Source organism: Lineus longissimus, chromosome 7, assembly GCF_910592395.1.
Source record: "Lineus longissimus chromosome 7, tnLinLong1.2, whole genome shotgun sequence".
NCBI lineage: Eukaryota > Metazoa > Nemertea > Pilidiophora > Heteronemertea > Lineidae > Lineus > Lineus longissimus.
Window position 1 is genome coordinate 5,036,353 of NC_088314.1, and position 25,756 is coordinate 5,062,108.

At 39.5% G+C, this 25,756-nt stretch overlaps 2 protein-coding genes across 9 annotated transcripts in view; one reads left to right on the plus strand and one right to left on the minus strand.

Annotated features, from left to right (window-relative positions):
• Positions 1-320: 320 nt before the first annotated feature.
• Positions 321-25,756, plus strand: part of LOC135491715 (glutamate receptor-interacting protein 1-like) — a 51,217-nt gene continuing 25,781 nt past the window's right edge. For 5 of the 7 annotated variants that reach the window (XM_064777763.1, XM_064777762.1, XM_064777765.1 and 2 more), the window contains exons 1-2: positions 321-992; positions 13,594-13,641. In XM_064777763.1, the coding sequence (XP_064633833.1) occupies positions 884-992; positions 13,594-13,641 (157 nt within the window). In that variant the 5' untranslated portion in view covers positions 321-883. Of the gene's footprint in view, positions 993-13,593; positions 13,642-18,770; positions 19,067-24,778; positions 25,115-25,756 lie in introns of those variants that run through there. The other 2 variants (XM_064777764.1, XM_064777769.1) reach the window with 2 other exon arrangements.
• LOC135491432 (glutathione S-transferase P 2-like) lies at positions 15,222-18,094 on the minus strand. 2 transcript variants are annotated; one of them, XM_064777302.1, is made up of 5 exons: positions 17,887-18,094; positions 17,289-17,486; positions 16,916-17,016; positions 16,520-16,707; positions 15,222-16,226 (listed from the first exon to the last, which is right to left on the minus strand). In XM_064777302.1, the coding sequence occupies exons 2-5, from the start codon at positions 17,467-17,469 to the stop codon at positions 16,016-16,018; spliced, it is 681 nt and encodes a 226-aa protein (XP_064633372.1). In that variant the 5' UTR covers positions 17,470-17,486; positions 17,887-18,094; the 3' UTR covers positions 15,222-16,015. The 2 variants fall into 2 exon arrangements, with proteins under 2 accessions (XP_064633372.1, XP_064633373.1); XM_064777303.1 differs by lacking the exon at positions 17,887-18,094 and adding an exon at positions 17,730-17,797.

Genomic DNA, 25,756 nt, shown 5'->3' on the forward strand with positions numbered 1-25,756 from the left:
CCTATATTAATGTGCATTGATGTATGGCTGTGTCCGGCATTCTCAAAGTGGACTGGACTCTACCTTTGCATTGGAAAACATGAACATCTGTGATTGTGTTTCGTTTTCCCCTAACTTTCTTTACTTCAGGAAAGGTACACTGACTAACTGTAGTTTGTTCCAGTCTACTTGGACTGATTCACCTGTATAGAAATGTACAGTGTTTCCCGAAAAAGGTACGAACGATGCGTTATTGTTGAACGTGAAAGGAACACAGAATGATTCCGGAATAAATATCGGCAACAATTCGGTGCTCGCTCAGTGCTGTAGACTCAGCAGGCACCAAATGACTGTTGTAGGGGGATTGCACGAATCGAAAATCGAAACTATGGAATCGTTTCGAACTTATCGGCTGCAGCCGTAACCTCAAGTAACTCTTGACTCTCCTTTCGTGTTTATCTATTTGAGGTGTGTTTGGTTCTCAGCAGTGGCCCGATGATCACTCCAGCTGCGTCTTTGTTGGTGCAACTCTCAGGTGTGGTGAAGCGATTATGTACCTACGACTTCAGTTTATATCAGTCATTCCCCTACAACATTTCGTTAAACCACTTAAGACGAGTACCTGACCTATATACACACGGGATTCAGAGCAGGAATTCTGTTATTTTATTCGGGATTCCAGACCGAATGTGAAGTTTATGGTACTTTTGCACGAATATTGTTCACGTGGGTAAACCAAGGAAATGTGTGCACGTGGTTAAAACAAGGATCTATGTTCACATGGGTGAAATGATGTATGAGGTTTATGCGGTGAACACGTGGACACTTGAATGATGTGGATAAAGCTGAATTAGTGCCCTACCAACAAGATTTCATGTAGTCCGATGGTGACTAATCTACAGCAATGAACTGCATTTGGAAGAAACGCAAAAAAGTACGATTCAAGCGCAATTATTATCGGCAGATGCGACAGTATCTTTGCTGTGTGCCAAGCAAGTCCTACAGCTTGACAGGTTAGTACCAAGGTGAATCCCATCATTCATGTTCCAATGGATTTGAGCAGTCTTCCTTTTGATAGAGCCAGTATTTCTGATGTGTGTTGGAAGTCATTACAAGAGGGATGCTTTTGAAAATCTGTGCGATCGCATATTCAGTGTGGCCCCCATTTCAGTTTTAATCCACTAACATTAGTAATGCGCCTTGTTTGCTATAACTGGTCACATTTCATAACTTTTCAGGCGGCAAAATGTCGACAACAATGCTCTTTTGCAAAGATTGTTTCTGAGATAGTTTGTACATCTCCCGACCAAATTATTTACTAGCCTAGGGCCAAGCCATTCCATTGTTTATTCCTAGTTGGTAGTATTGATGTTTCCCAGCAATCAACATGTGTTGTATGTCTAACATTTCTAGAGAAATAGTGTTCATCAAAGGAAACTGGGTTATTAGTCTTGGAGCCTGAGCAAATCAGATGGTCTTCATTTGATAAAATATTAACTTTTGAGGTGAGCCTCAGGATTGCCAAGCTCATTAATCAGTGTCTGCAACCGGTGAGCTTCAGGGAAGCTTTTAAGGGCTCAGCGAAAGGCAATTTAAAAAAGTTCTGAGTACCAGAGCAGCGGAAAGGGGTTTGATGCAGAAAAGCATGAAAAATTGGTTCTTCATGGCAAAATGCATGGGTGGGATTGATGACATTGATAACTCTTGGCAGTTTCAAGTGCCCTACAGGTAGCTTATCATGTGAGGTGGCATCTGTGGCAGATTACATCACTCCAGTCAACAAGTTGTTTATGAGGTCGTCTCAAATCAAATGATATTTACTATGCTCAGTTTGTAGTGCATATAAGGAATGAGTACATGAGGGTTAACCTGTGATCAGCGTTCATTATTCCTATTGCCAATATGTACTCATACTGATAGGCAAGCTTCAAAGAAATTCATATGGGACTATGGCTATGCCAGCTTTACATTTGCGTGATCAGATACCTTGATGAAAATACTATGAGGTAGTGAGAAAAATACCTTATCTGATCGAAATTGGATGATGTTTTCATCACTTCATACCTTGGAGACCCGCCAGGTTTTCCGATGTGTTAAAGAATGAACACCAGGAACATTTCTAAAGTCATCCTGTGTTATCAGAGAAGCTAGTGCAATGGCCCTAGAGTCTTTATTCCATGAGCCATGCCTACAGAATGTTTAGAAGATGCGAATCTATGATTTTGAAGAGGTTTCAGACATTGAGATATCGAGGAAAATACCACCGAGTCCTTGACATTCAAGTGTTTCTCCCATACCATACACACAAATCCAATTTATCTTACTTGAGCTCAACATCATTGCCATCGATCTCACATTAAGTGGAAAACCTTCGTCTTTTTCCGAAACCAGCTTATAATACTTCTAGTCACTTCTTTGTAACATAATCTTGTTTAGATCCCCAGTTGATATCGAGATTACTTCCAAAATTAAATGTTCCATCCTAACAGGCTTTCCCTCCAATCTTCACTGTGTACCAGCATAAAGTGCTATACATTCCGGAGGAAGAGTCCATTGATCATTTTCTTTTGATATGGAGGGCATGTCAAACTTCACACCAGTTGCATTACACTTGTCCACCCTAAATAACAAAGAAAGTGGACCTGCTATTATTGTTTGTACAGCACTGTATGCTTGCAACGTTTTTTGTCTGCACTCGAGGGATTTTATTTCCAATTTCTTGGCTCTCGATCTTTGAACATGTTGAAATAACTACCCAATCCTGTTAAGGAAAAGTAGACATTACCTTGAAGTGATGTAGCAGTGAGCAAAACCAACTTTATTAGTTTCTGTAAGCAATATCGATCTGTAAACTTTCTATAAGAATCCAATATAGTCCATTTGAGATGTGGTGATCATGATGTTTTGAGTCAGGAGTGTTCATGGCTAAAGAGCAGTTGAAAATGGCTCAAAGAGGATTATTTGTGGTCTGTCTTGTCAGAATCAGACTAATAACAAGGAAATGTGAGCAAAGAGTTTCTCATGAAACATGTTGATGAATAATATCAGAGTTATTCAAAATCAAAAGTGTAGAATCTTTTTTGTGTCACCTAGTATGATAAGGAAGGTATTTGCCATGTCCTTACTCTTTTTCCTCTGCCTAATCTCTTTGCAAAGAAGCAGTCTATTATTGTGACACTTCGTCCAAAAATGCCATCTGCAAATTGTTAGGTCAGGAACATAAGGCTGCAATAGGGTTTAGTGATGGCATAAAACAGTCCTGACATGGCATCGCTGTCTACTCAATTGGACATAAATCTACCCGAAATAAAAAGGTGTTCATTCCAATCAGCGAGCATATTGTAAATTGCTTGGAATTGGGAAGTGTAGTTTTTGGCAGAAGCCTGGATGAAATAGTCTTTCTATCGTTAGAGCTACTGAAAGCTTGGGTACGTGATTGGTAAGTCTATGTTGATAAAGAGAAGCTTACTCTGGATTTAGCTCAAATCATGACTGAAATGTCTTGCTGGTCTTTTTTTCTTTTTTTTAAAAATAATACAAGTTTGTTGATTTTATGATGCTGTGTTTCAATTTTAAAACGAACAACAGTAAATATGGCCTGCTTGACATTAGTTGTCAGAAGTTCACCACCATTTAACCTATTTTCTCTCTTCAGCTTCAAGCTCACCCCTTCTCTTGTTAGCAATGGCTTACAATTACCAGCACATTTTAACGGGGCGTCCAACAAGTTTAGGTAATTAGTGCGATGTGGCAGTTCCCCGATCTTGCTGTCTAACGACGAGACACATTCTACTAAGACTGTAATCAGAACTGCATCCAATCTAGATCTTATCCGGACACAACGATGAATCCTTAGCCAATCTTCGAAGCTGAGCGAAAACAATGGTCCATAAATTATTGGCGGTGTTCTTGTCTTCTCGAAGCGTTATTAAAGATTAGGCAACAAGTCATCCATCTCCGCAGAACAGGCGGCTATGAATTTGTGCCACAAAGCTATTAAACCAGGGGTAATGCTTTCATGGGATGGGTTATGAGATTCGGTTGACTAGAAGCAGGTTGGTGGATTTTCTTTATACTACATTGTCAATTATCGAATATTCTTCCCTTTTTCTAACAATTTGGAACAGACTGGAACATGTGGCAGAGTCAATTACTGAGTGAAGATGCCGATAATTAAACAGGAGGAACAATTGTGCCAAATTATCGAAAAACTTGGTTAAGATTTACCATTGGAGAAGGCTACATTACAAATGTCAGAACAGACACATACAAGTGTTTTATACAGATCGAGACAAACCAATTGGTTAAAATATCTGAATTTGTATTCTTATCTTTCCTCTGCTTTTGTTCTGGTCTGATTAGATTATTGGTCCCATGTCGACATCGAGGATTGTCTTGCATTGATCTCCTGATCCATTGAGAATTATCATATATTCTTTGCCCATTCTGTCAATTGGGTGCAGAATGATGAGAGCCCGACATGTGGCAAAGTCAGTGGCTGAGACGAGATGTCGATATTGACGCATGGGTGTCTGAGGATGGGTTGTGCCAATTCAGAACCGTTCACATACTATTGCTGTTGTGGGTCTGTGTATATTTATCAAGCACATTGTTAGTATGTCAATATTGGTCGTGGTTTACTTCTGTGAGGTAGTGCCCTCAGACAAGTTCTTCTTCTTCTCCTTTTGCTCTTTGTTTGAGGTGCGTATACCACCTGCTTCTGTTTCTAGCAACTCGTCATCAGCTTAATGGCTCAGAATTAGGCTGCTTTACATTTGATGTTTTGAGCCAAGTCACAACATGTTATGCATTTAGTCCCTCTGTCAGTCGATGTTATGACCATTTCGTACAGAGAATCTCAGTTTTAGGGTGCTGCAGAGAGCAAGAAGTACCCCAGTTCACACTCCAGTGTCACCAAGAGCTCCACATATCTAGCTTCTCCAGGGCCCATATATTGCTGCTAAACCAGCAGCTCACCCAAAGCAAATTGGCTCTCTGCTTCCAACCTCAACTCATATGTACTTTTATCAAAAACTGAAAAATTCCTATTAATATTATCGATTTACACCTTCTTAAATATCTATTGAATTTCTATCATTCTCCTTGAGCTCAAAGCGTGCTGCTTCTTCTTTTAATAAATCAACAAGTGAAGATCAAAGGGTCTGCATTTGACGCTGCCAGGCAGGTGGCAATGTCAATTTTGCAGAGGCGTTTGAGAAAAAAGTTTATCATCAGAAAAACAATGTACCGACTATTGAAATAAGAGGCCTTCTTGATCTTGTAACCTCTGATCATATTAAGTAAGGCAGGATTTAGTTCAGAATCTTGTCATGTTTCAAAACTTCTGTGTGTGAGTAATTGGGATTTTGAAGCAAGGGAAATGTACTTGTTGAAAATTGTCAGCCACAAAATGACAATATTAAGAAGCAACACAAATGAACATGTCTGCTCTATCAGTCAAATTTCATCGTTGCTACTTCTGAGGCTTTTATCCTTTCAATTTGCTTGATTGATATGACGAAGCCCTATTTTAATCTAACTGAGCTATCGCTTGCAATAGCCCGGTAAAATATCACGATACCTTCTAATGTAGATTCTAGAGAAATCAAAGGCAATGCTACCAACCTAATGCCATTTGTTTGGAGTGATAACAATGTCCAACTTTCCCCAGTGGCGTAACTCAATCGAGTAAGCTTCTGGTTTCAAGTGAATACCCTGGGAATGTTATAGAAATGTCGCATTTGCTCCAAGAATGCTTCAGTACGAAAGTATTGGTTTGTGAATAGGTTTATCACTCGGATGAGGGCAAAGACGTTTGTACTGACGTTCTTAAGTGCGATATTAGAGCTGAAAACGTGTTAAGATGTCATGTGTGTGTTTAATCTCTCATATAGCCAAAATTACTGTCTTTGATCATAAATAAAGAGTTATTGGAAAAGGAAAACTTCTTGCTATTTATGTTTGACCAAGAACTTCAAGTAGGCCTTCAACCGGCAGATCTACTCTGCTTCCATGTAGGTCTCACCTTCATCTTAACAAGTCAATAACTGTTGCCAATAAGGCTTACATTACAAAGAAACCATGTATTTTTCTGCTGTGAATTTCTATTTCTACATTGTAAACATTGGTAGAAAGTGTGTATGGCTTCACGTTGAGAGGAAATATTTCAGTACACCGACATATTTACTGTTCACCTTTGAAAATGAACACAGAAATGCTATCAGTGCCCTTGTTTATTGCTTATGGTATAGATTGTCAGGTATTTGTGTTGTGGAACATCTCAGAAGCGCTATGAAGGACATAAACATTTCAATCTGATCAATTTTCATGATTAATGCTAGAGCAGCATGAATGTAACATTTCTTATATCAGGAATCCAGCCTTAAGTTCACATCACAGAAGTGATGAAATCTAATGATGGCACCGCAATCCTGCTTATGACAGTCGCTGATCTTTCAAGAATGATACTCCAAAACTAACCACGAGGCAAACACTGATCTCATAATGCCTTATATCAGAAGACATAATCTTAATGGTACATGGCATATTATCGATAGCTTTTTTTGGACCACCCCTGAAGATCTCGGAATGGTTTTTCGGTACATACAAAAGAACAATATTTGCTGGAGCCTTAGGGAAATCATTACATGTTTTCCTAAGCTGTATTAGCAAAGTTTGTCGATCTCAGCACAGGAGAGCCGCCAAATTACGGGCTGTACTGTCAACTAGATCTCTCTTCATCACCAATTTAATCATTTATCGTCTTGACATTAGGACTTGAAGGTGCTGCATGGACATTTTGCTTTTGAACTGAGTGGCAGAACTGTGTGAAACGTACAAGGTCTGTATGTGCTTTATTGGTTCATTATGAGAATTCAGGGCACTGCAGAAGTTCATGATAACAAGGATAGCTGAAATGTAGGCTTTGGCCAACAATTCATTAATGCACAAAATGAGACATGTTGCAATTGGCTAAAACTGTACATGTTTGTATAGCAACATTATCTGGCCACAGTTGTTTGGATGTACCAGAATTTGACAATCAATGTTTGCTATAAAATGCCTTCAAAACAAAAATGCGTTCTGTTCAGTCCATATTTCAAGTCATCTTGGGTTTAATGTGCTATCAGGAACCCAGCAAGTTTAACTTTATGAGCAAATCCTCTGGGAATGCTATTCGGAACTCAATGCGTTTGGATTCTTGAAACAGGCCAATAGGAACTCTGTAATGTTACTGCTTGTACTAAAAATTGCTAAAGGCAAGTGATTGATTACGTGGCCAGCCTTCTGTCCCAAAGCTGAGTGCTAATAGTCAACATCTAAATGGCAGAGAGAAATTACTCCGGTACAATGCTAACTGCTTAAATATTTGATTTCATGAGAAATGACAAACAACATCAGGCTGTACTCCCATCAGACTTGTCACTGGACATTCTACGCTGAAGGCGTAGTTATTTCTAGGTTCAGATTGTAGAGGAGTATAGATGACCTGCATGACGTAATCGCGGATGGTACCAGAAAACAAAACACAGTCACGTCGCTTGTGACATCTGGTGGAATTGTACCAGACGGTTAAAGGGACGTGGCTCTATTGCATTTCCTGACCCGTCTGCCATCGCTAAACTATCGCTACAATCCTTTATGAGACGAACATTCTGTCACCATGATTAGTTGATGAATAATTGATGTTTGGTTGTTTGTTTTCTCATGCCTGTGATTTCTGGGTAATATCCGAACGAAAGATCAAACTGACATTTGGGTGAAGGTTAGGTTTATTCAAGAGGGGATGAGTTTGTCATCACCAGGTATTCATTGTTTGAGCATGCAGTGTTCTAGTAGGGAGTCCTTGCCCTTGGTTGAAGAAAAGGATACCAGGTACTGAACTGGAGGAATCGATTGTCTCAACAAATGCCTTGAGCTTGTTTGGGGTGGAAATAAAATGCAGCTCAAAATTGAGGTGGCGCAATAACATGACCATGTGTAAAATAAGCATAGAAAATTCATTTTTTTCCATTAGACACAATCATTCTCCTAATCTTTGCTTGTGGTTTTGGTGAATGAATTTTGTATCAAGTTATCCAAACAGTTTGATGCATTATGACTCACAAGGGGCAACGTCTGTCGGAAATGTGGTTTCAAGAATTTGTGAGGTGATAAAAATGTTCTTTATCTTATGGAGATTGCTCGATATAATAGAAATATTTTCCAAACTTAATTGAATATGATATACAATCTTGCTGAACAGGAATCCCTTGCTGCCATGAGCAAGAAAATTGGCTCTTAAAAAACCGCAATAGAATTTATAATTGCGAACAAAAATGACTTAATTTGTTATTTTGGGAAACAAAAAAGGATTTCCCTAATATGCTTAATTATACAAATAGCTCTTAATTGGCATAATATAATTTTGCCCAGTTAGTGCTATTTTGTTTGTTAGCGACGAGGGGCTTGTTAGATATCAGCAGATTTTTAATTTTGTAGGCAAATACAATTTCTATTCTCTAAAAAGATCTGCGAATGAGATTTTTTTGCTGCTATGTACTGGTTTTATTATACATGAGAGAAATATATCTTATAGTCTATGCAGGTTGCCTCTAGATGGTAACAAACTAGTCAACATGTTAAAAAGGGAAGCAATGTTACAATACCTCCGACCTCAGCCATCAATTCAGGCATGATGTTTCCTAAGTATCTCGTAACATTATTTTGACTTCTTGAGCACACTATTTAGACTAGGAATGATAATCACCAAAATGTGCAAATGACAGTCTCATGCCATGATCAGAATTGGACATTTCAGCTATAGCTACAGTCTCTTGTGACTAATTCTAATAAGGCAAAAAACTTTTTGACGACAGCCTCCATAAGTCCCAAAAGGAATGCCATTTCACAACTGTACCAACTTTAACAACCAACACCGATAAAATTTTTTCTCTTAAGCCACTTCTCTTACTTGTGTTGAAGTCAAGGCAACCATGCAAAACAAATTCCTCATCCACCTCACTTATCAGCCTAGTTGTCGGCAATGTTATGGCACTCCAGAAAAAGTGAGCGTCATGCTAAATGGAACCTCATCACACCATTGCACCAAATTAGAACCAACTCTTGAGTAACTGGTGTTGAAACGCATCTGAAAGTACCGAAAGTTACTTTCAAAAGATGTCATGTCCCCTGAGTCTCATTTGACTCTGGTAACTGCTTTTCTTGGTTCCCTCATTAGTAACTCTCATTGATCAATTCCCATTCATTCACAACTCATTGTTGCTCTCTTAAACAACCTGAGGGGTAAAGTTTTTCATTTCTTTTCAAGAAATATATCACGTGTCACATTCGTTATATCCGCATGTCTTCCTGTGTTTGAAAACCTTTGCGAAATTGTTATCTTTTTAAGTGTCTGTTGAGGTGTATTATCATAACCTTGGCCAGATGTTTGCAATAAATTCTGTAGCAAACTTTCATTCAAAGTTGCCATGATTGATGTACCAGCATTTTAGGCCATGAGCTGTTGCAGTAACCTTCTATCAGGTGTCATTCTCTAAGTCAATTACGGTAGGTAAAAATGTGACTGTCATTCAATGGCAGTGAAGGATGATGTGGCATTCCTTTGGGAAGTCACATGGTGTCGACCAGTAAATTTAGAGAGATTTTTCAAGATGTATTCAAGACAAGTTTGCAACAGTCCCCAGCTCATCAATTCTCATTTATATCGGCTGGAAGACATTCATCTTGTAGCTATTTAGATTCTCCACACGCTGAGATGTGTTGATGACCTTTAGAGGACTAGGATTTTCATCGGCAGTCTCAACCTGAAAAAATGGTTGTCTCGCCATGGTCTTTTCGATAAAATACCGGTCATAGACTGCATTCTGATCAACAAGATATTACTTCAACTTGGTTTGCATTGATCTTCAAATAACAAAATCAGTCATCACTTTATTTCTGGGTTGACAGATAAGCCGATAATCATATTTGCATAAAGTGGGCCATGGCGATACTGTCAATAATGTTTTATGATCAATTGCCACGAAGAGAACATTTTTAAATCCTCAGAACTAATGGAATGTTTTTGAAGTTTTGCTGGTCAGATGTTGGGGCAATGGGGTAAATGGCTTGAAGGTCAGATGCACTCTGACCTATGTCTTGCTCTTCTATTTGATCTTCTTAACATCAGAAATTCAACATGCATCAGAAAACTTTCCAATATCTTCCACAAAATGATGGAATATCGATGGGTAATGCCGGCTTATATCGGTGCTTTATCGCTAATGAATCTGTCAATTTCATCAAACAACTGCTCACTAGAGTCTTCTTCAAAATCGTTATAGTATATTATTCATTCCAACGCGTTCTGATCAGTTGATTAAAACCTGATGATGTGCAGACTTTTACCTTTCTTTGACAGTCCAGTTGAAAATGCTGAATTTTTTCTTTCATATTTACTTTTAGCAAGAATTTACTGTACAGTTGAAGAAGTTGTCGGTGTGTGTGAGAGGGGGGAGGTTAAAGGAAATTCGTGTTTCTTCTTTGAGTGTTATTTGAAGCCTCCTTTAAACGTGATTTATCGTTGATGGACTTTTATCAGTCAGATGAAAAATGTTTAAAATGGTTCTATGTTTGCAAATGTGGAAGCAAAGCAGATATGTCGTTAGTTGCCATTTCTGAATAAAGAACCACAGCATCAAGGTTTTATTTTTCCAGGATTTCTCTACAGTTTCACCTTCATCCATAAAGTCTTCCTCAAGACTGATGTTGCATTTTTGTTGCTTCAACATGTTTAAGCTGCGGGAGCATTCACTGTGGGGACTACGTCTTTCAACTAGGAAAACATTTTTGTTTCCCTAACGAAATTGTTCACAGTGTGCCCTTCACATGTGCCTTCTGGTCAAGCTTGATTGATTAGATTGCCAATTTCGCCAAAAATTTGAGTCGCGTCGCATGGAATAAGGCAACTTGATTGAGTGGACGGATGGAGTTTCTTTCTCATTTTTCAGCTATCCAAATATCTGTGAAATACGTACAGTCACTTTTTGGCCAGAGGATTGTTCAGAGAGGCCGCCCGTTTCTTTTCAATGTGGTCTCACAATTAACTGACAAACTATCACCAATACCGCTTGTGTGAGATTCTAGTCACATGCCTGAGAATAAAGTTGCTTTGATTGAAAGGAGAGAGATGTAGTCTTTTTCTCAGTTTTCTGCTGCCGGAGTACAGTTGACCCCGGCACAGGGTGTTAATCTACTCACAGCATCATCAGCACCCTAAGTTTTCTGTAACAAGCGAAAATGTTTTTTGCTGTGGTGCTCATAATAATATGAATGTCCGTCTTAAGTTAACAATCATATTGCGTACGGGCAACGCAATCATATTTAATGCATGATGTGGCATAGAAAGTACCACCAAACATGCTAAAAGTGGTTTGTGAAATGAATAGGAACCCAAATAGAGGGTAATCTTGGCCTTTATTTGGGTGAATGATGCTAGAATACCCGGTCAAAGCGTCCCATGAGGCCAAGTAACAGATAAAGTGTGAGATAATGTGGAAATAATCACATTTTGGGGCAGTTGATGGATCTGATAGGAATATAAAGGAGATTTACTCTGATAAGATATTTATGACTGCATTCTTGGGTTTGTGTAAGAGCAGAATATTGGATCGCCTAAGCAGCACAAAGTTCTGTTTCCTTGCTATGAGAGTGTTTGAGACTATAAGGAAGTGACTTGAAGGGAGTAATCGGCTATCATTCGGGATATTGTTGATGATAAACTGATCATCTTTCCTCATCGCCTCACCTGCATCAATATATTCAAATCAGGTTGTGGTGTTGATTTCATAAAGTTTCACCTAGCATATACTGCTAAAATTTACTTGCAAGCATTATCTTGACTATATTCAACCATCATATTTTTTTCTGTAAAATAATGTGCAAATTGGTCACTACGGAAAGGGTTGAGGAAATTGACATGCTGTTGGGATATTTCATTTGCCAAGTGTAGCCGAAATGGGCACCATTTCTGACAGTGATAAGCAGCTGTATCAAAGACAGAATATCAAGCGTATCTTAGTAACCCTGGACATTATCGGATTTTGGCTGGTGCTTTTGCTTATTGGCATTAGTTCTGTGTACAGTGATGCATATAAAGTGTGTACATTACAACCATCTCAAATGTTCAAAGCATCATTAGCTGTGATTGCGCTAATCTTTTAATTGACACTTTTTGAGTTTGAAGAATTTTTCTTAGTAATATGGAGAAAATTTCATCTGTAAACCAGTTTTACTAAAGATTTTAAATTGACCTGGTCAGAATTTTATTGTGTTGTGTGGAATACCTCAACTTGATATAATGCTATTGCCTCAAATGCACGATTGCCCCTTGTTTCAACCTGCACCATTCCACTGCCATTTGCATGCAATTCTCAACACCACTAAGTGTGGTCATCAATAATTCTGTGTGTGGATTGTGTTTTCTGTGTTTGTTGTTGTGGATGGCCACTCGTTTCCCAGCTGCTGAGGAGTCTCATCCTCTCATCTCCAGGCCAGATTTCTTTGTAGTCATAAGAGGCATTCGGAAGTGAGCTTCTTCAGTAATCGTCTTCATAACCCTACACTTACAGATCAAACTGATCCTAGAAGGAATGCCCAGTAAACCTTAAGACGACTGTTGTCTGATCGTCAACAGTTCTATCTTAAGTTCAATGTAATACGGTACCTCTCTGTAAAGGACAACCTTATAGGACTGACAAGTGTTGTGCTTAATAGCAGAGTGTCCTGATTACAGAGGTCAAATTGCGTAGAATTGATCCATTTGGGACCAGAATCACTGTCCCTATTAGAGAGTGTGTCCTGCTTACAGAGGTGTCTGCTAAGGGAGGTTTTACTGTGTATGGATTGTCTTGGTTGTGTTGGATATTGTAGATGGCGAGTAGTTACACAGCTGTGTGCCGGTTCTTGTCCATGTTTGCACTGTAAGAATCGATTTGACTCCTTGAGCAAATTACGATCTAGATATCAAGGAGAACTAGGAGCTTTGAAGTCTGCACTCGAGTGAATCCATTCTGAGATATAAATATGAGGAGATTGCCGTGAGGTCCATCCAAATAGCTAGTCTCAATAATTGATGGCAACAAATTCTGACAGATATATTTGTGTTCAGTGGAGTATCTTTCTGCTAAACATGACCAAAATGCAAAACACAGAAGGTGGTGTGTTGTCATCATATCAGGTTTCGTAAAAAACCTCAATAAGGTACGTCCTCGGTTTCGGAAGGGTTAAGGTTGATTGCCTGTGTTGTCGACCATCAGTTTGCAGCTCATGCTAATTGAGGTCCAGGAAGATAACAGAAGGGGTCTTTTGGGAAAAGCTCAGTTTTTGATAGAAAATTCTTCTTTGGCCATCCAATTAATCTGGCTTTGATGTAGGGGCTGAAGGGCAGGCACAGTCCATTCCAGTGGCTTTTGGTTGTCACAGATGAGGCAATCGATTAAGTATCTTTATGTGGTATGGATGAGACATATACATATCTTCGGCATGCAACTTTTTTTGTAGAAACATCCTAAACAGTGGCAGTGCTATGGCCTGTGAGATATGATCAGATGGCTTCTTTTTATTCTGTTTTAGGTAATCATGGTAATGGTCAATATGTTGAAGCAACCCAAGGGAAAAAGGGTGAGTACATTAAATGCTCTCCTGCCCTAATAAATACCCTGCTACTGCTGGGTTGCATGACTTCCCCATTGAATAAATTTTCTTACAAAGTACAAAAACGAATAATAAAAATCCTGACGTTGTAGCTTGCATTGAATTTGTAATCCCTAGAATTTTAAATAGCTGAGTTTACAGTCAATTTCGATCTACACTCCCAAATGGATTCTTATCTGATTAGTAATTCCAAACACATCCAGTTTAAGTGTGCTCAGAAAATTGGAGCATGTTTATTTATGATGATATTCCAGGATTCTCTTGCGACTCGTTTGAATTTTCGTGCAGAGTTGAACTATGCAAAAAGGGTTAAGGACTATTATGATGGCTGTCATGGCTGTGGCTGATGATTTCGCGGCCAGACATCAAGACTTTCAAGTAACAAACACATTCTGCCAGCTACACGCAAGTTTTCGAACTACAATGAAATTGTTCAGGAGCACCAGCTTTTGCAGTCCACTGCCCATCTTGATGGATCAGTTCTGTTTTCCTCTGCAAGATGGAGACACTTTTAACCTGAGAGATCAGTCAGTTGGGATGCAAAACGTCGATGCTGGGTAGAGAAAACTCTGTGTCGGAGATATACATAGGATTGTTTCTGTTGCCATAACATGAAGTCTATTACCTGTTAACCTCCATGGTTTTCACTTTCAAACACATGTGATTCATTTCTTAACAAAATTGTTTTTACTCCTACTTCTTTCGTGTATTTTCGTGAATCAAATCACTGAAACAAAGTGTGGCATTTGTCCAACAGGTTACAGTGTGAGTGAGGCTGTACTGGTTACCTGATTCTGATCGACCTCAATGCTTCGCTTCGTTCCGAATGGGGGGGGGGGGGGCAACTACATGCCCCTAGTGCTTCAAGGATGTTGGATAAAATTGCACCACACATACTGAAAATCAGAGCATGGGTTATCGCTAAGTAAACGTGTGTGGGTGATTTCGGTAAGCTGGGTGTAATCTTCAGAATTTTGTTTACCAGTATTCGTTTGTTTCATAAAGATGATGAAATACAATTTAAATAGGCCCTGAAGTTTACTCACACTATGGAATCGGCAACAACCTCTAGGTGTCTCCCAGTCCCATATCTACGAGTCAAGGCCACCACATTTCAAAGCACATCTAGCCAAGCCTGAGATGCAACTGATCCTCAACTAAGCATAGGAATCTCCTCTTCTCGCAACTGATGAGGCGGTAAAAAAATTAACCACAGCTGACTTATGTTCCGGAGCATTTCTTGAGCACAACCAACGTAAGAATACTTTCAAAACATCCCGACATAAGTTTGACAGCAGGAAAAATAAGCCAAATTGAAGGATTCGCAGCAGCTGATAAAAAAATTACAAGTTTTGTTACTGATTTATAATGAAGGAGCTGGGCTGGTGGAAATTCTAGCCATTGCTGGTGGTTCATTGAAACTGAATAATGTTGCTATATTACATGACATATCTTGGTCAATAAGTCATAGGAGAGAACTTTGAAACATTCCATAATCATGAAAAATGTTTTGAAATACCGGTAATTGAAGTCAAGCTAAGCTCACCTAAACAGACAGCTGGAGAAGTAAGGTTTTATTTATTTTATCAAGTACATGTAAAAATTGATCTCAAAGATCGAATCATATCATAAATTTTAGGGCTGATGTGAATGAATTGATGGCCCCGATGGATCTTATTTCTGAAAGGAGATAATCCAGAATTTAGGAGCAGTCACTGAGAACCTTTCAGTGTAGGACCAAATCTTGTATTAATCGGACCAAAAACCTGATGGGTGAATATGCTGTTGAACATGTTAAACATGAAAGGAAGGTTGGATATCATTTCCTCTACAAAAATATTTTGGTAGCCGTTCTTTTTCCATGTGGAATGAGGGTAGAGAGATTATGAGAAGTCAAACTATTGCCGCTGAAACTATGATACGCGATACGGAGATATATTCTGCTTGTTGGATATGTTATTCGGTTCAAGCTAAGGGACCATCTTAGAATTACATTGAGACATTTCATCTGGGGATAGAGGGAGGAAATTATGACTGTCATTTGATCTCAGTTTTACTCTTTGGCCATGATTGGAAAAGAGAATCTTGTGAAAGAGTGCATTCACTAGTAATTAGAATTGTATTGTATCCTCCACCTTTGCCATTTTGAATGTTATTCTCAATCTTAGATGGGCAACCAGTATCAAGACCTGATTCACATAATCTGATTTCCCTCTCAAGACAGCATGCCATAGAATTTATGATGTCACACTGATAAATGGCTCATTCTCGGTTGATCCGTTCTCTGTATAGGATAGCAAAACTTCCATATAATTGTCTGTGCTTTCTCCACCACTACCTCTCACATCATGCTGCTGCCTTCGAACGGTCGGCATCTATCAGATTTGAAATAAGCTGCTAGCCTTGGTCTCTCTTCCATCCTCAGTTTAAATGCTTTAAGCAGTGGCACTGTGTCAATGGCTGCCCACTCATCTGGGAACTGAGACGCTGCGGCCCGAAGAACATGCAGAAGAGCCAGGTCAACATATGTGCACTTATCGCCAACTACGAAACTGAAAGCAAAAGCAACTGCATATTGTAGCATATGTAGCAGATGCACAGTGCAATGTGTCAAGAGCAAATACCAGTGACCTTAATGCTGGAGTGCAAGTGGTGGGTTTGACTCCCAGCCTAGTCACTGCTTGGGTATCCTATGGTTAGGTTCAAATGAGCACTTTGTTGCGGCTCATCGAAACTCCAGATGGATTTCTGTGGATGATAATCATTCCCAAAAAGTGCTTTGAGCAAGATTCAAGATACCACGGAAATGTGATATTAGTGTAATTTTGAAAATTATCATTCTCACCCGGTTCCTCCATGATTGGCTGCCAGGTTCCTTTCAAACAATCCGAGCCACTTTGCAAACCTCTCTTTCTTGAACCACGCGATGTAAGGCTTGGTTTCCTCTACCTGGTCATAGTATGATTTAACGAAGCCTACCCCATGGAAGACTAGACGACCCTCGGCAATGAAGTCGTGAATGGTGGCATTCACCTGGTTTAAAAATGATACAAAAAATGAGTAAAATCTATTCTCCATTTCAGGAAAAAAATGGCACGGCGTGAAAGGAAGAGTTGTCAGTTTTTCACTTCAATAGTGAATTGTTCTTGGTCTGGACAGGCTTTGTTCAATTCTGGCAAATTAAGTTTATATTTAGGCCTTGGAGATGGGGGGAGGGTAGGGTCTGCTAGCCCCAGCCTACCTGTTCAGCATGCCAATGATCCTCTTCCTTCTCTGGCCAGTACCCATACTCTTTCCCGAGATAGCGGCAGATCACCGGGGTCTGGTTCAGTGTGAAGTTGCCTGCAATATCATTACAAGGTACTCATATATTACGTAGAGGGTGTCTCCAAAAAATTTTCAGGAAGTACATAACAGAGATAGACAATAGATAAAAGAAGTTTTTGCATCAGGTCATGTGGCCAAAGCTCATTAGTTTCTCCCAAATGAACAGTTTTCAACCCAGACTCTCTTTGACGTTTTAACCCTGGATTTTTTAACCAGGTTTCAACATACGATTCCAAATGTCAAGTAATCGCCATTTCAAAAGAAAAATACATGTATCTGTAGCCTACCTTTCCTTAAATATGGTGGAGCGAACCCTGGATAAAAGCCATCTCGTCCCTCTTTTAGTTCCAGGAGAGTGGGTCTATCAGAAATATCTTTGAAAGGCACTCCTGCATCCTCGAATATCAAGCGGATGAACTCCCCACGCCCAGCGAAAGGCCAATAGTACAGTTCATATCCCTCTGACATTGCACACAGAAAGTATTCTGCAACAAAATAACTGATTTTTTAGACATGGTGGGAAATCCTGCATGGGAACCCATTTACACTGAGTGGCCACGTCTTAAAGACATAGTATCGAAGCTATTTAGCTGGTTTGGGGGCGCCTGTAAAAGCCTATCTCACATGACACATCAGAGGCCTACCTCAACGGCTAAATATGTCTACACAGTAGGATACACGTATCATAAACGGTGTACCCCCATTTCGCCTACACCCATTTCGCCTACCCCCATTTCACCATGAATAGCATTTATAGCCATTCTTTATGCTTCATGACAAACATGCAGACAACCATCATGAACGGGAGTAGACAACATGTACTGCCATGTTTTGTTGTGTGTTAATTGGAATATTATTGGAATATTTGATGAAAAGGTTTCTTACCTCCACAAAGCTCAGCTTATCAGAGTTGAATCAATACTTGAGGCACAGTGCAGCAGACGTACCGTAGTATAAGTATTGACCGGAAAATGCAAATGCTCAATTTTTAAAAGACTTGATATCTCACGTGCCAGCCTGTGATGTGATGGGTGTTACTGATCTCAACTCTGAGTAGGTCTCAGTGTTATTTTTGGTCAAGTATCTAGGATGACTTGCATAATTTGCTGGTCTAGACTAGACTTGCAGTTTTATTAGGTCAGATAATTCAGGCCAGCATGAATTTTTTGCAGTTTTATCTTTGTCAGATTGTTCAATATATTGGGCACACATTTCGCTGTCTGCATTCTAAGGCGTTCTATTTGTGACCACATCACACAAATTTGGTCAGCCTCGGGGCTAACAAAGCATTGAACTACTGCACATCTCGAGTTACAGTTCAACACATTACAATTTCCTAAAACCATGGTCAAAGGGTTCCAATTTCTAAAAGTCTTCATGTAGTCTGATTCATAAGATGCTGGAATATAGAGGTCGCCAAAACTAGCCCCCATAGGGAGACGTGTGAATTCCCACCTACTCAGAAATTTTAAGCCACTAGTCTGTCACTGAAAAAAAGATGAAAAATTTCTTTTTTATAAATGCATTAATGTTTTTGACCCTCTGATTGCCCAGTTATTCTTTTACCTCCAAATTATTATCAAATTTCAAATTAGCGTATTTTCATCAATTAAGTGACTCTTTATGCCTCAAAGGGTTGATTGTAAAACTTTCTATCAAATTTCCCGACAATGTTTTTCAAGATCTTGATTGCTGCTGCAGCGCAATACCTGTGCAATACCTGTCCCGGCCGGGCCAACGGATCATAAACGCATTAAGTGCAAGCATAGCATCATAGCGGGGAGTCAAAAGGTACAGGCTTTAGATGCAATGGGGATGGCGAGATAGTGAAGTGCGTCGGTTAGGCCAACGGGAAAACTCAGAATCATTTTGGAGGCGAGAGCGTGGGAGCTCTGAAATTTTTGTCGTCATGGTGTAGGGTCCATCACATCTGTCGTTTTCATGGCCGCATTGACGCGCTTCAGGAAATATTTCGCAAAAAAGTTTATTAAGTTACTCGGGCCTAACAAGAAAAAGAAACGCGATTCGGAGGAGGAATTGGGACAAGAAACATCACATGTTACTGGTATGTCAACTTTTTTTTCATATTTGCATGACATTTTGTAAATTTTGCACCCTGGTGATTTCATAGTTTGATATCTAGTTAGAAAAAAATAGTGTTTCACTTCTGAGATTTGTTTTTGTGGATTAGTTGCAATGTTTTTATTATGAAATATTTACCAGACATATAAAACAAAAATCTTTTTGACTCATTAGAATGTTACACCTTTAAATAGGCATTTCATTTTTTGTTATGATATATGGTTTTCTGTTCAGAAGTCATAGACTTACATCACGTGGTTAGATATATCTATTAATTTGTTGGCCATTGTCAGTCAAAAACCAATTTATCATTATCATATTTGTGGATTTCATAAAGAAATCATTGGATTGAAAGATGCTGCACGGTGATGCAATACTGATAATGGTAATTGATTAACGACTGAGTGTGAAAACTGAAATCGTTAAATAAATCACAATTTAATTGTCATAAGATTATGGCATAATTTAAATCATGTTTTTCAAAACTAGTCAATGATGATCAGCAAATTTCCCCTTTAAAATGATAATTGTGGATACCAAGGTATGCAGAATGTACTGTGCATATGCATCCAACATGTTGCAATGTATCCTTGTAACATTTCATCTCTGCTGTCAGAACTCTATGCCTAATGAACAATAATTAGAAAGTAGTGTACATACTGTAGATGCTACTTTCTGAGGTATACACTTCATGTCTTCTTCTTCTTCGAAAATATCGGATGCTTTGGGAGCATGGCAATGGTTATGAGGTGAGAACGAACACTGTTTGTCTCTGGGATCAGAGGGCTGCAGAAAATGACAGTGTGTCCATCTCTATATTTTGGCATCAAACACTAATGAAACTCGTTTTAGTGGATGTTGATGCCAGAAGCCAATCTTGTTCGTCTCTCTAGAGAGGAGGAGAGGTCCAGGGAGACACAAACGGTGTTTGTTTTATTGGCTTGACATTACCATTTCGGCATGCACATTTAGCAGTTCACATGACTAGCTCTTCAAGCGTCTTGAATATATAGAGAAGTAATGTGTTGTCTTAACGCGTAACTGTCTGCTGCAACAGTTGGTCAGATGTGGAAAACATTTTCTCCTTTCAGCCATGCAACTCAGAACAACAGTTACAACACCCCTTGACCTAAGAACTAAGGCAAAATTCATATCATTTGCGAAAATCGATTTTTCTGTTTCTGACGCTTCTTTTGATGATAACACAAAGGGGAAGACCGCCTTCTGCAAAAAAGTAACAAACTTTATTGGACACTAGTCTGAGTATACCATGCATGGTGATGACCAGGACGACAGTTGATGTGGTTGTTGACATTTCCCGCTATCTCTGCTATGACCTCAGAGTCTGGGAATCAAACCAGAGATGTATACCTGTCAGTTGACACGATGACCAACTTTAAAAGATATAATAATTCAGAACTCCATATTTGCCATAATTACTTTAGTCTGGCCCAGACCCCTTTGTGTAGGTTGTTTTCTTCTAATAGAAGTCAAAATATTTGTGAAGGTTTTGAAGTAAAAAATGTTTATCCTCCTTATCAGGGAAACCAGAGATATGTACCTTCAATGCCTTACCACCACTGTGTTTCTTTTCCATGTTTTATCTTTTCGTGAAAAATGAGAACTTTGCGCAAGTGGGTGCCTGGAACTTTGAGATTTCTTACAAATCTTTTTATTCCGGGTTCATACCATGCTGGGTTCACAAATTCTGCACAAGTGAAAGGGTTAGTAAGTTTAATACAAAATAAGAATAAAAGTTTTAACAACCTCTGCCATATTAGAAGCATCCCCTGTAGACAATCCTTCAGAACATCGAGGAAAGCTGGACTACGTAAACAAGAACTTTTTCAAAATATTTGGAATTGAATGTGATATTTGATAGGTCTTGCATATTCTGCCAACTGTTCCTTCACAGCTTACAATATTTTGACAGCAAAATAAACTCTTCAGAGAGTTGGTGGGTGGGTATTGATATTCAGAGCAACAACGCCTGTTTGCTCGGCCATGAACAAACATCGCTTGATATAAGGCATCAGAAAGTGGTATTCAGGAAGGTAATTTGTTGGAAAGTGAGAATGTCCAAGTATTTGATGGATGCTGGCTCAAGGTTAGGCTGTAGTGTAAATATAATTGAATTTGCTTGGCCTGTTAAAAGTCAGAAACACCTGTCAGAACATATTTTTATTTTTGATGGCTACATTTAGATTTTTGGGCTGCCTGTTTAGATAATTTTTGAAGGGTTGATATTAAACAAAGCACGGTATGAAGATCAGCCATTATCATTGGTCCTAGTTTTGTGACAAGTATTGGCCTCTCTCGTGGTGGTTGAACCGGGTCAGGTTATGTTGTTTTTATCCAACTTTGAAAACAGCAGGATCTTATTGCCCTGAAGTTTATAGGATAACAGGATTCACTTCTGATGGGTTATCATGAGTAATCAAGTAAACTTGGTGATTTATATAAGAAGCATGCAATCTCGTTTTTGGGGTATTGGTTTCAACTTGTAAATAAACCCAGATTGGAAACAGGTAGATTGGCTCATGGCTGTGCAAGATGCCACAAGATTGCCTAAGCTGCTGTGCTGGAAAAAAGCACATGGAGGGATATTTGTGCTGTGTTCTTCAGAGTGGTGTTGCATTACTTCAAAGGTTCATTATTCCTTAACACTATCCCCATTTGTAGAAAATTTTTGCAACTGACTATGAATTTTGAGAAATTGAGGAAACTGAATGAAACAAGCGCAAGAGCACCCTCGAGCTCCCTTTCTCTGACTTCGAAATCCACCTGTGATTGCATTGTCAATGGGGTGAAGTGCAGGGCTGTCAAGACTGCTAGAGTGGCATACCCAGTCTGCCACAAGTTTGTAATAGTTGGTCTTGTTTCTTGCAAAACCTGCACCAAGGTACTTCTGTTGAAGATGGACGAGAGCTGCAGGGTAAAGAACCAACAAGTCAATTTGTTTACCTTGTCATTCCTGCGTTGGAACAAATATCCCTCACCTTGCATATTTGTCATCCATAGCTCCATGGAATCATAGAAGGGAATGTGTATCAGTGCATTTAGTTGAGCTGGGCAGGTGTACTTTGTTGGCCTTCATGCAGCAATCTATGCAAGTCTTGTTCATCCCCCCTCCTTAAGGGTACAACACACAGGAAATATAACGCATCCACACAGTGGTTGACAAATTACCCGAAGCTTAGAAAGTTTTTGGTATCACTATGTTGTCAGCTTGAGTTTGGGATATACGGGTCACAGACTGATAACACTAGGGATATCTTGATTCAACTACATTATCAAATCTGACTCCAAATTCGTCATCAGGAACCACTCCAAAGACAAATTCTGATGTTTCCAGACCTGATGTGTCTGTCAGACCAGTATGCTACTTGAGATTGGAAAAGAAAGAGAAACCACCAAAAAATCAGAGCTGAGTATTTGAAGTGTATCCTCCAAGATTTACTTATACCGAATAGCAGAGCTTGTGATAAAGGTGAAGAGCTTTTTTACACCTCACGCACACAAGAGAGGTTCGTAAGTAGTTGTCAGTTTGGTCGATTACCAAGCAAGCTGGTTGAGGGTGAGGATGGATGGGCCAACAGTCTACGAACCTTACATTCTTCTTGATTTTCTCAACTTGTCTATTACTGCAATGATGATGGTGATGATGATGATATGGTGATCATAATGGTTATGATAATGATATAATGGTGAGGGTGATGATGATGATGATGATGATGATGATGGTGATGGTGATTTTGATGGCGTTGAAAACAATGTTTAAGTTTGATTGATGGTGTTTGTGTTGGGCTCAATAAGATACAGCAGAATGTGTCTTGAGTATGTTTGCCTTAAGTATGCAAATGCTTCCCGGTCCAGCTTTAACTGTTCTGAACATGGCAACCTGTTGCTCCTGCTGACAGATAGACCAATCTTGCCAATGCCAATGGACCCCAAGCCAAGCAACCATAGTCTTCGAGGTGGTATTGGTGCAGGCAAAAGCTAATACAGTGTCAGTTGATCTATTGGTATTAACAAGGCAGCCCATGGAGTGTGATGATGGCTGGCTGCTGTGAAGGCAGGCAGTCAGCATTCTCTTTTAGAAACTGGCATTATGCCATGGCTGACATCAATGGTTGGTTTCTTGTAAAAACTCCAACTCTGCAACACAACATTGTAGTGCGTCTCACGATTATGATGTCAGTCTGATATTATTGCTTTCTGGTCAACGGTCTGCAACTCTGATAGAATTTAAGGAACGTGCCTCCAAAAGGAGAAAACTTCTGCTCCTGAACTTGAAAAATGAATAAGCTACCCTATACCTGTAGTGTTATACTTAAAAAGTTGTGTGTACCATGCCAAAATTGAAGCCGATTGCTCAAGCCATCTTGATTTTATGGAGAGCTGGTGAAATGTTCAGTAGTTCCATCTTTTTGTTGCGTAGAGGCTTAAAAAGATCTTCCGGTCTGTCGGCTGGCTTCTTCCTGTGGCAATTTTCTCTGGTTGCAACACGTTACACCAGAGGTCTCTTGTGCATCACGCCAGGTAGGTACTTCACTTGAAACTTGTTGCTTTCCCTCTCACCGGAAGGAACGAACACCAGGTGATAATCAAAATGATTTGCTTCTGATTATATCATCAGTCAAAATTTGTTTAGTATGTGTGAACTATAATTATGGAGGTGATTTCCATCTCATAAAGATGATTTGCCTAAAAGTGGCATTGTTGAGATGAATCCAATGATTCCTTCTTCTTGGTTGAAGGTTCAGCATGTTCTCGGTTGGCTTTCTGGTTGGTTCAGGACACGGACATCATATTGACCATAATGTCCTGGGCCTTTCTGGGAGTCCATCACAAGGTACTCAATGACATGATACTTGCCCTGCTGCATTCCCTTCTCTACGGTTTTGCTATTAGAAAAAGCTTTAAATCATTAGCATGGGAAATGTAGCAAGGTGTCTTGCTTATGGACAAGAAAGTTTGCAGTGTCCGAAATTTGAATCCTGACGTCTCTGTTCCTGTTCAAGCTCTGTTTTGAAAGAGCTTGGATAGGGTCAGGGTGGTTGTGTGCCCTTAACCCATCAGTGGCGCTACAGACTTGAATCATATTGGGCAAGTTCCCATTAGCCCATTGGTTGGCTTTCTGGTTGGTTCAGGACACGGACATCATATTGACCATAATGCCCTGGGCCTTTCTGGGAGTCCATCACAAGGTACTCAATGACATGATACTTGCCCTGCTGCATTCCCTTCTCTACGGTTTTGCTATTAGAAAAAGCTTTAAATCATTAGCATGGGAAATGTAGCAAGGTGTCTTGCTTATGGACAAGAAAGTTTGCAGTGTCCGAAATTTGAATCCTGACGTCTCTGTTCCTGTTCAAGCTCTGTTTTGAAAGAGCTTGGATAGGGTCAGGGTGGTTGTGTGCCCTTAACCCATCAGTGGCGCTACAGACTTGAATCATATTGGGCAAGTTCCCATTAGCCCAGGTAAAGTTTCCCTCTAAGCCTAGGAAGACCGAATTCCAACCAGGTAGATAGGGAGATTGGCACTTTCGGCTAATCAACAATATCCCAGGAAAGCTGTGTTGTATACTTGCGTATATCCTTCACTAATACTATAGCGGCACACTTTTTTCTCTCGAAACAGAATGCGAAGAATTATTCCAACATACACCAAGTGAATACATGACGAAGCCGTGGTATGTTACATTACCCAGCATTAAGTGTAACGTAACTCGCTTTATGATGATATACAAAGATTTCCGGCGAGGTTTCTCTAGTTCTGCTCAACTAATCTATGAAACTTTCATAACGGATTTTGCTGAAAGATAGAGGGGAGTTGTTGGGCTCGTTCTGTGTCAAACTTTGGGTTTTTGGATACAATTTGTGCTTGACAGTTACAAGTTTTGTGATCTAATCGACCAAAGTCTCGGATTTATTTATTTTCTGTGTGCTTTCTGTTGATCGGATTATTGACATTTTTCGCCGTATCATCTCAAGATGTCGATGTTATCATGTATCCAGAACCAGAGAGGTAAGGTATATGTTGATTTATTTGGTGTGAGCTGTAATAAGAGTTTTTTGTCCTAAGAAAACAGTGGCAGTTTAATTTTTATCTTGAAAATAGTGAGAATTTGGCATAGTTATACTTATGGGGATCACTTCGAAATGCTGGTCATCCCCCCAAACATTTGGTCACCCTGCCGAAAACAAATTAAAGAAATTCAACTGATTAAAAAGAAAGGAATTTCAACTTTTTGTTTTTGATAACTTTTGAAATAGTTTCGTAATAAGCCACTTGTGGGCTCTCAATGCGTTTGAGCCCAGCCAGTGGTAGTACGCACACACTTCACTTGTCAACATGGCGTCTTGATTCAATTTGAGATCTCGACCAGTTTAAACAAGTTTGATTTGACTTTTAGCCAGCGGTAGCCTGGTATGATTTCATCATGTACCTTTAGAATTCCTTTCTACCTTTGCTCTGAGCTACGTCAGTTTGTTTGAACCTCTATACCTCTTAACTCTTTCTTCTTCTTCTTCTTCTTCTTTGCGGTGTCTGACGAGCTATCAGGAATCAGCTTTATACTTAGTAGGTTCGAAGAAAATTGTTCTGGTTTGCGATGTAGGAGTGTTTGAGGAGAAAGGTAAATAGCTAATGTCTACTTCCACCTCATCG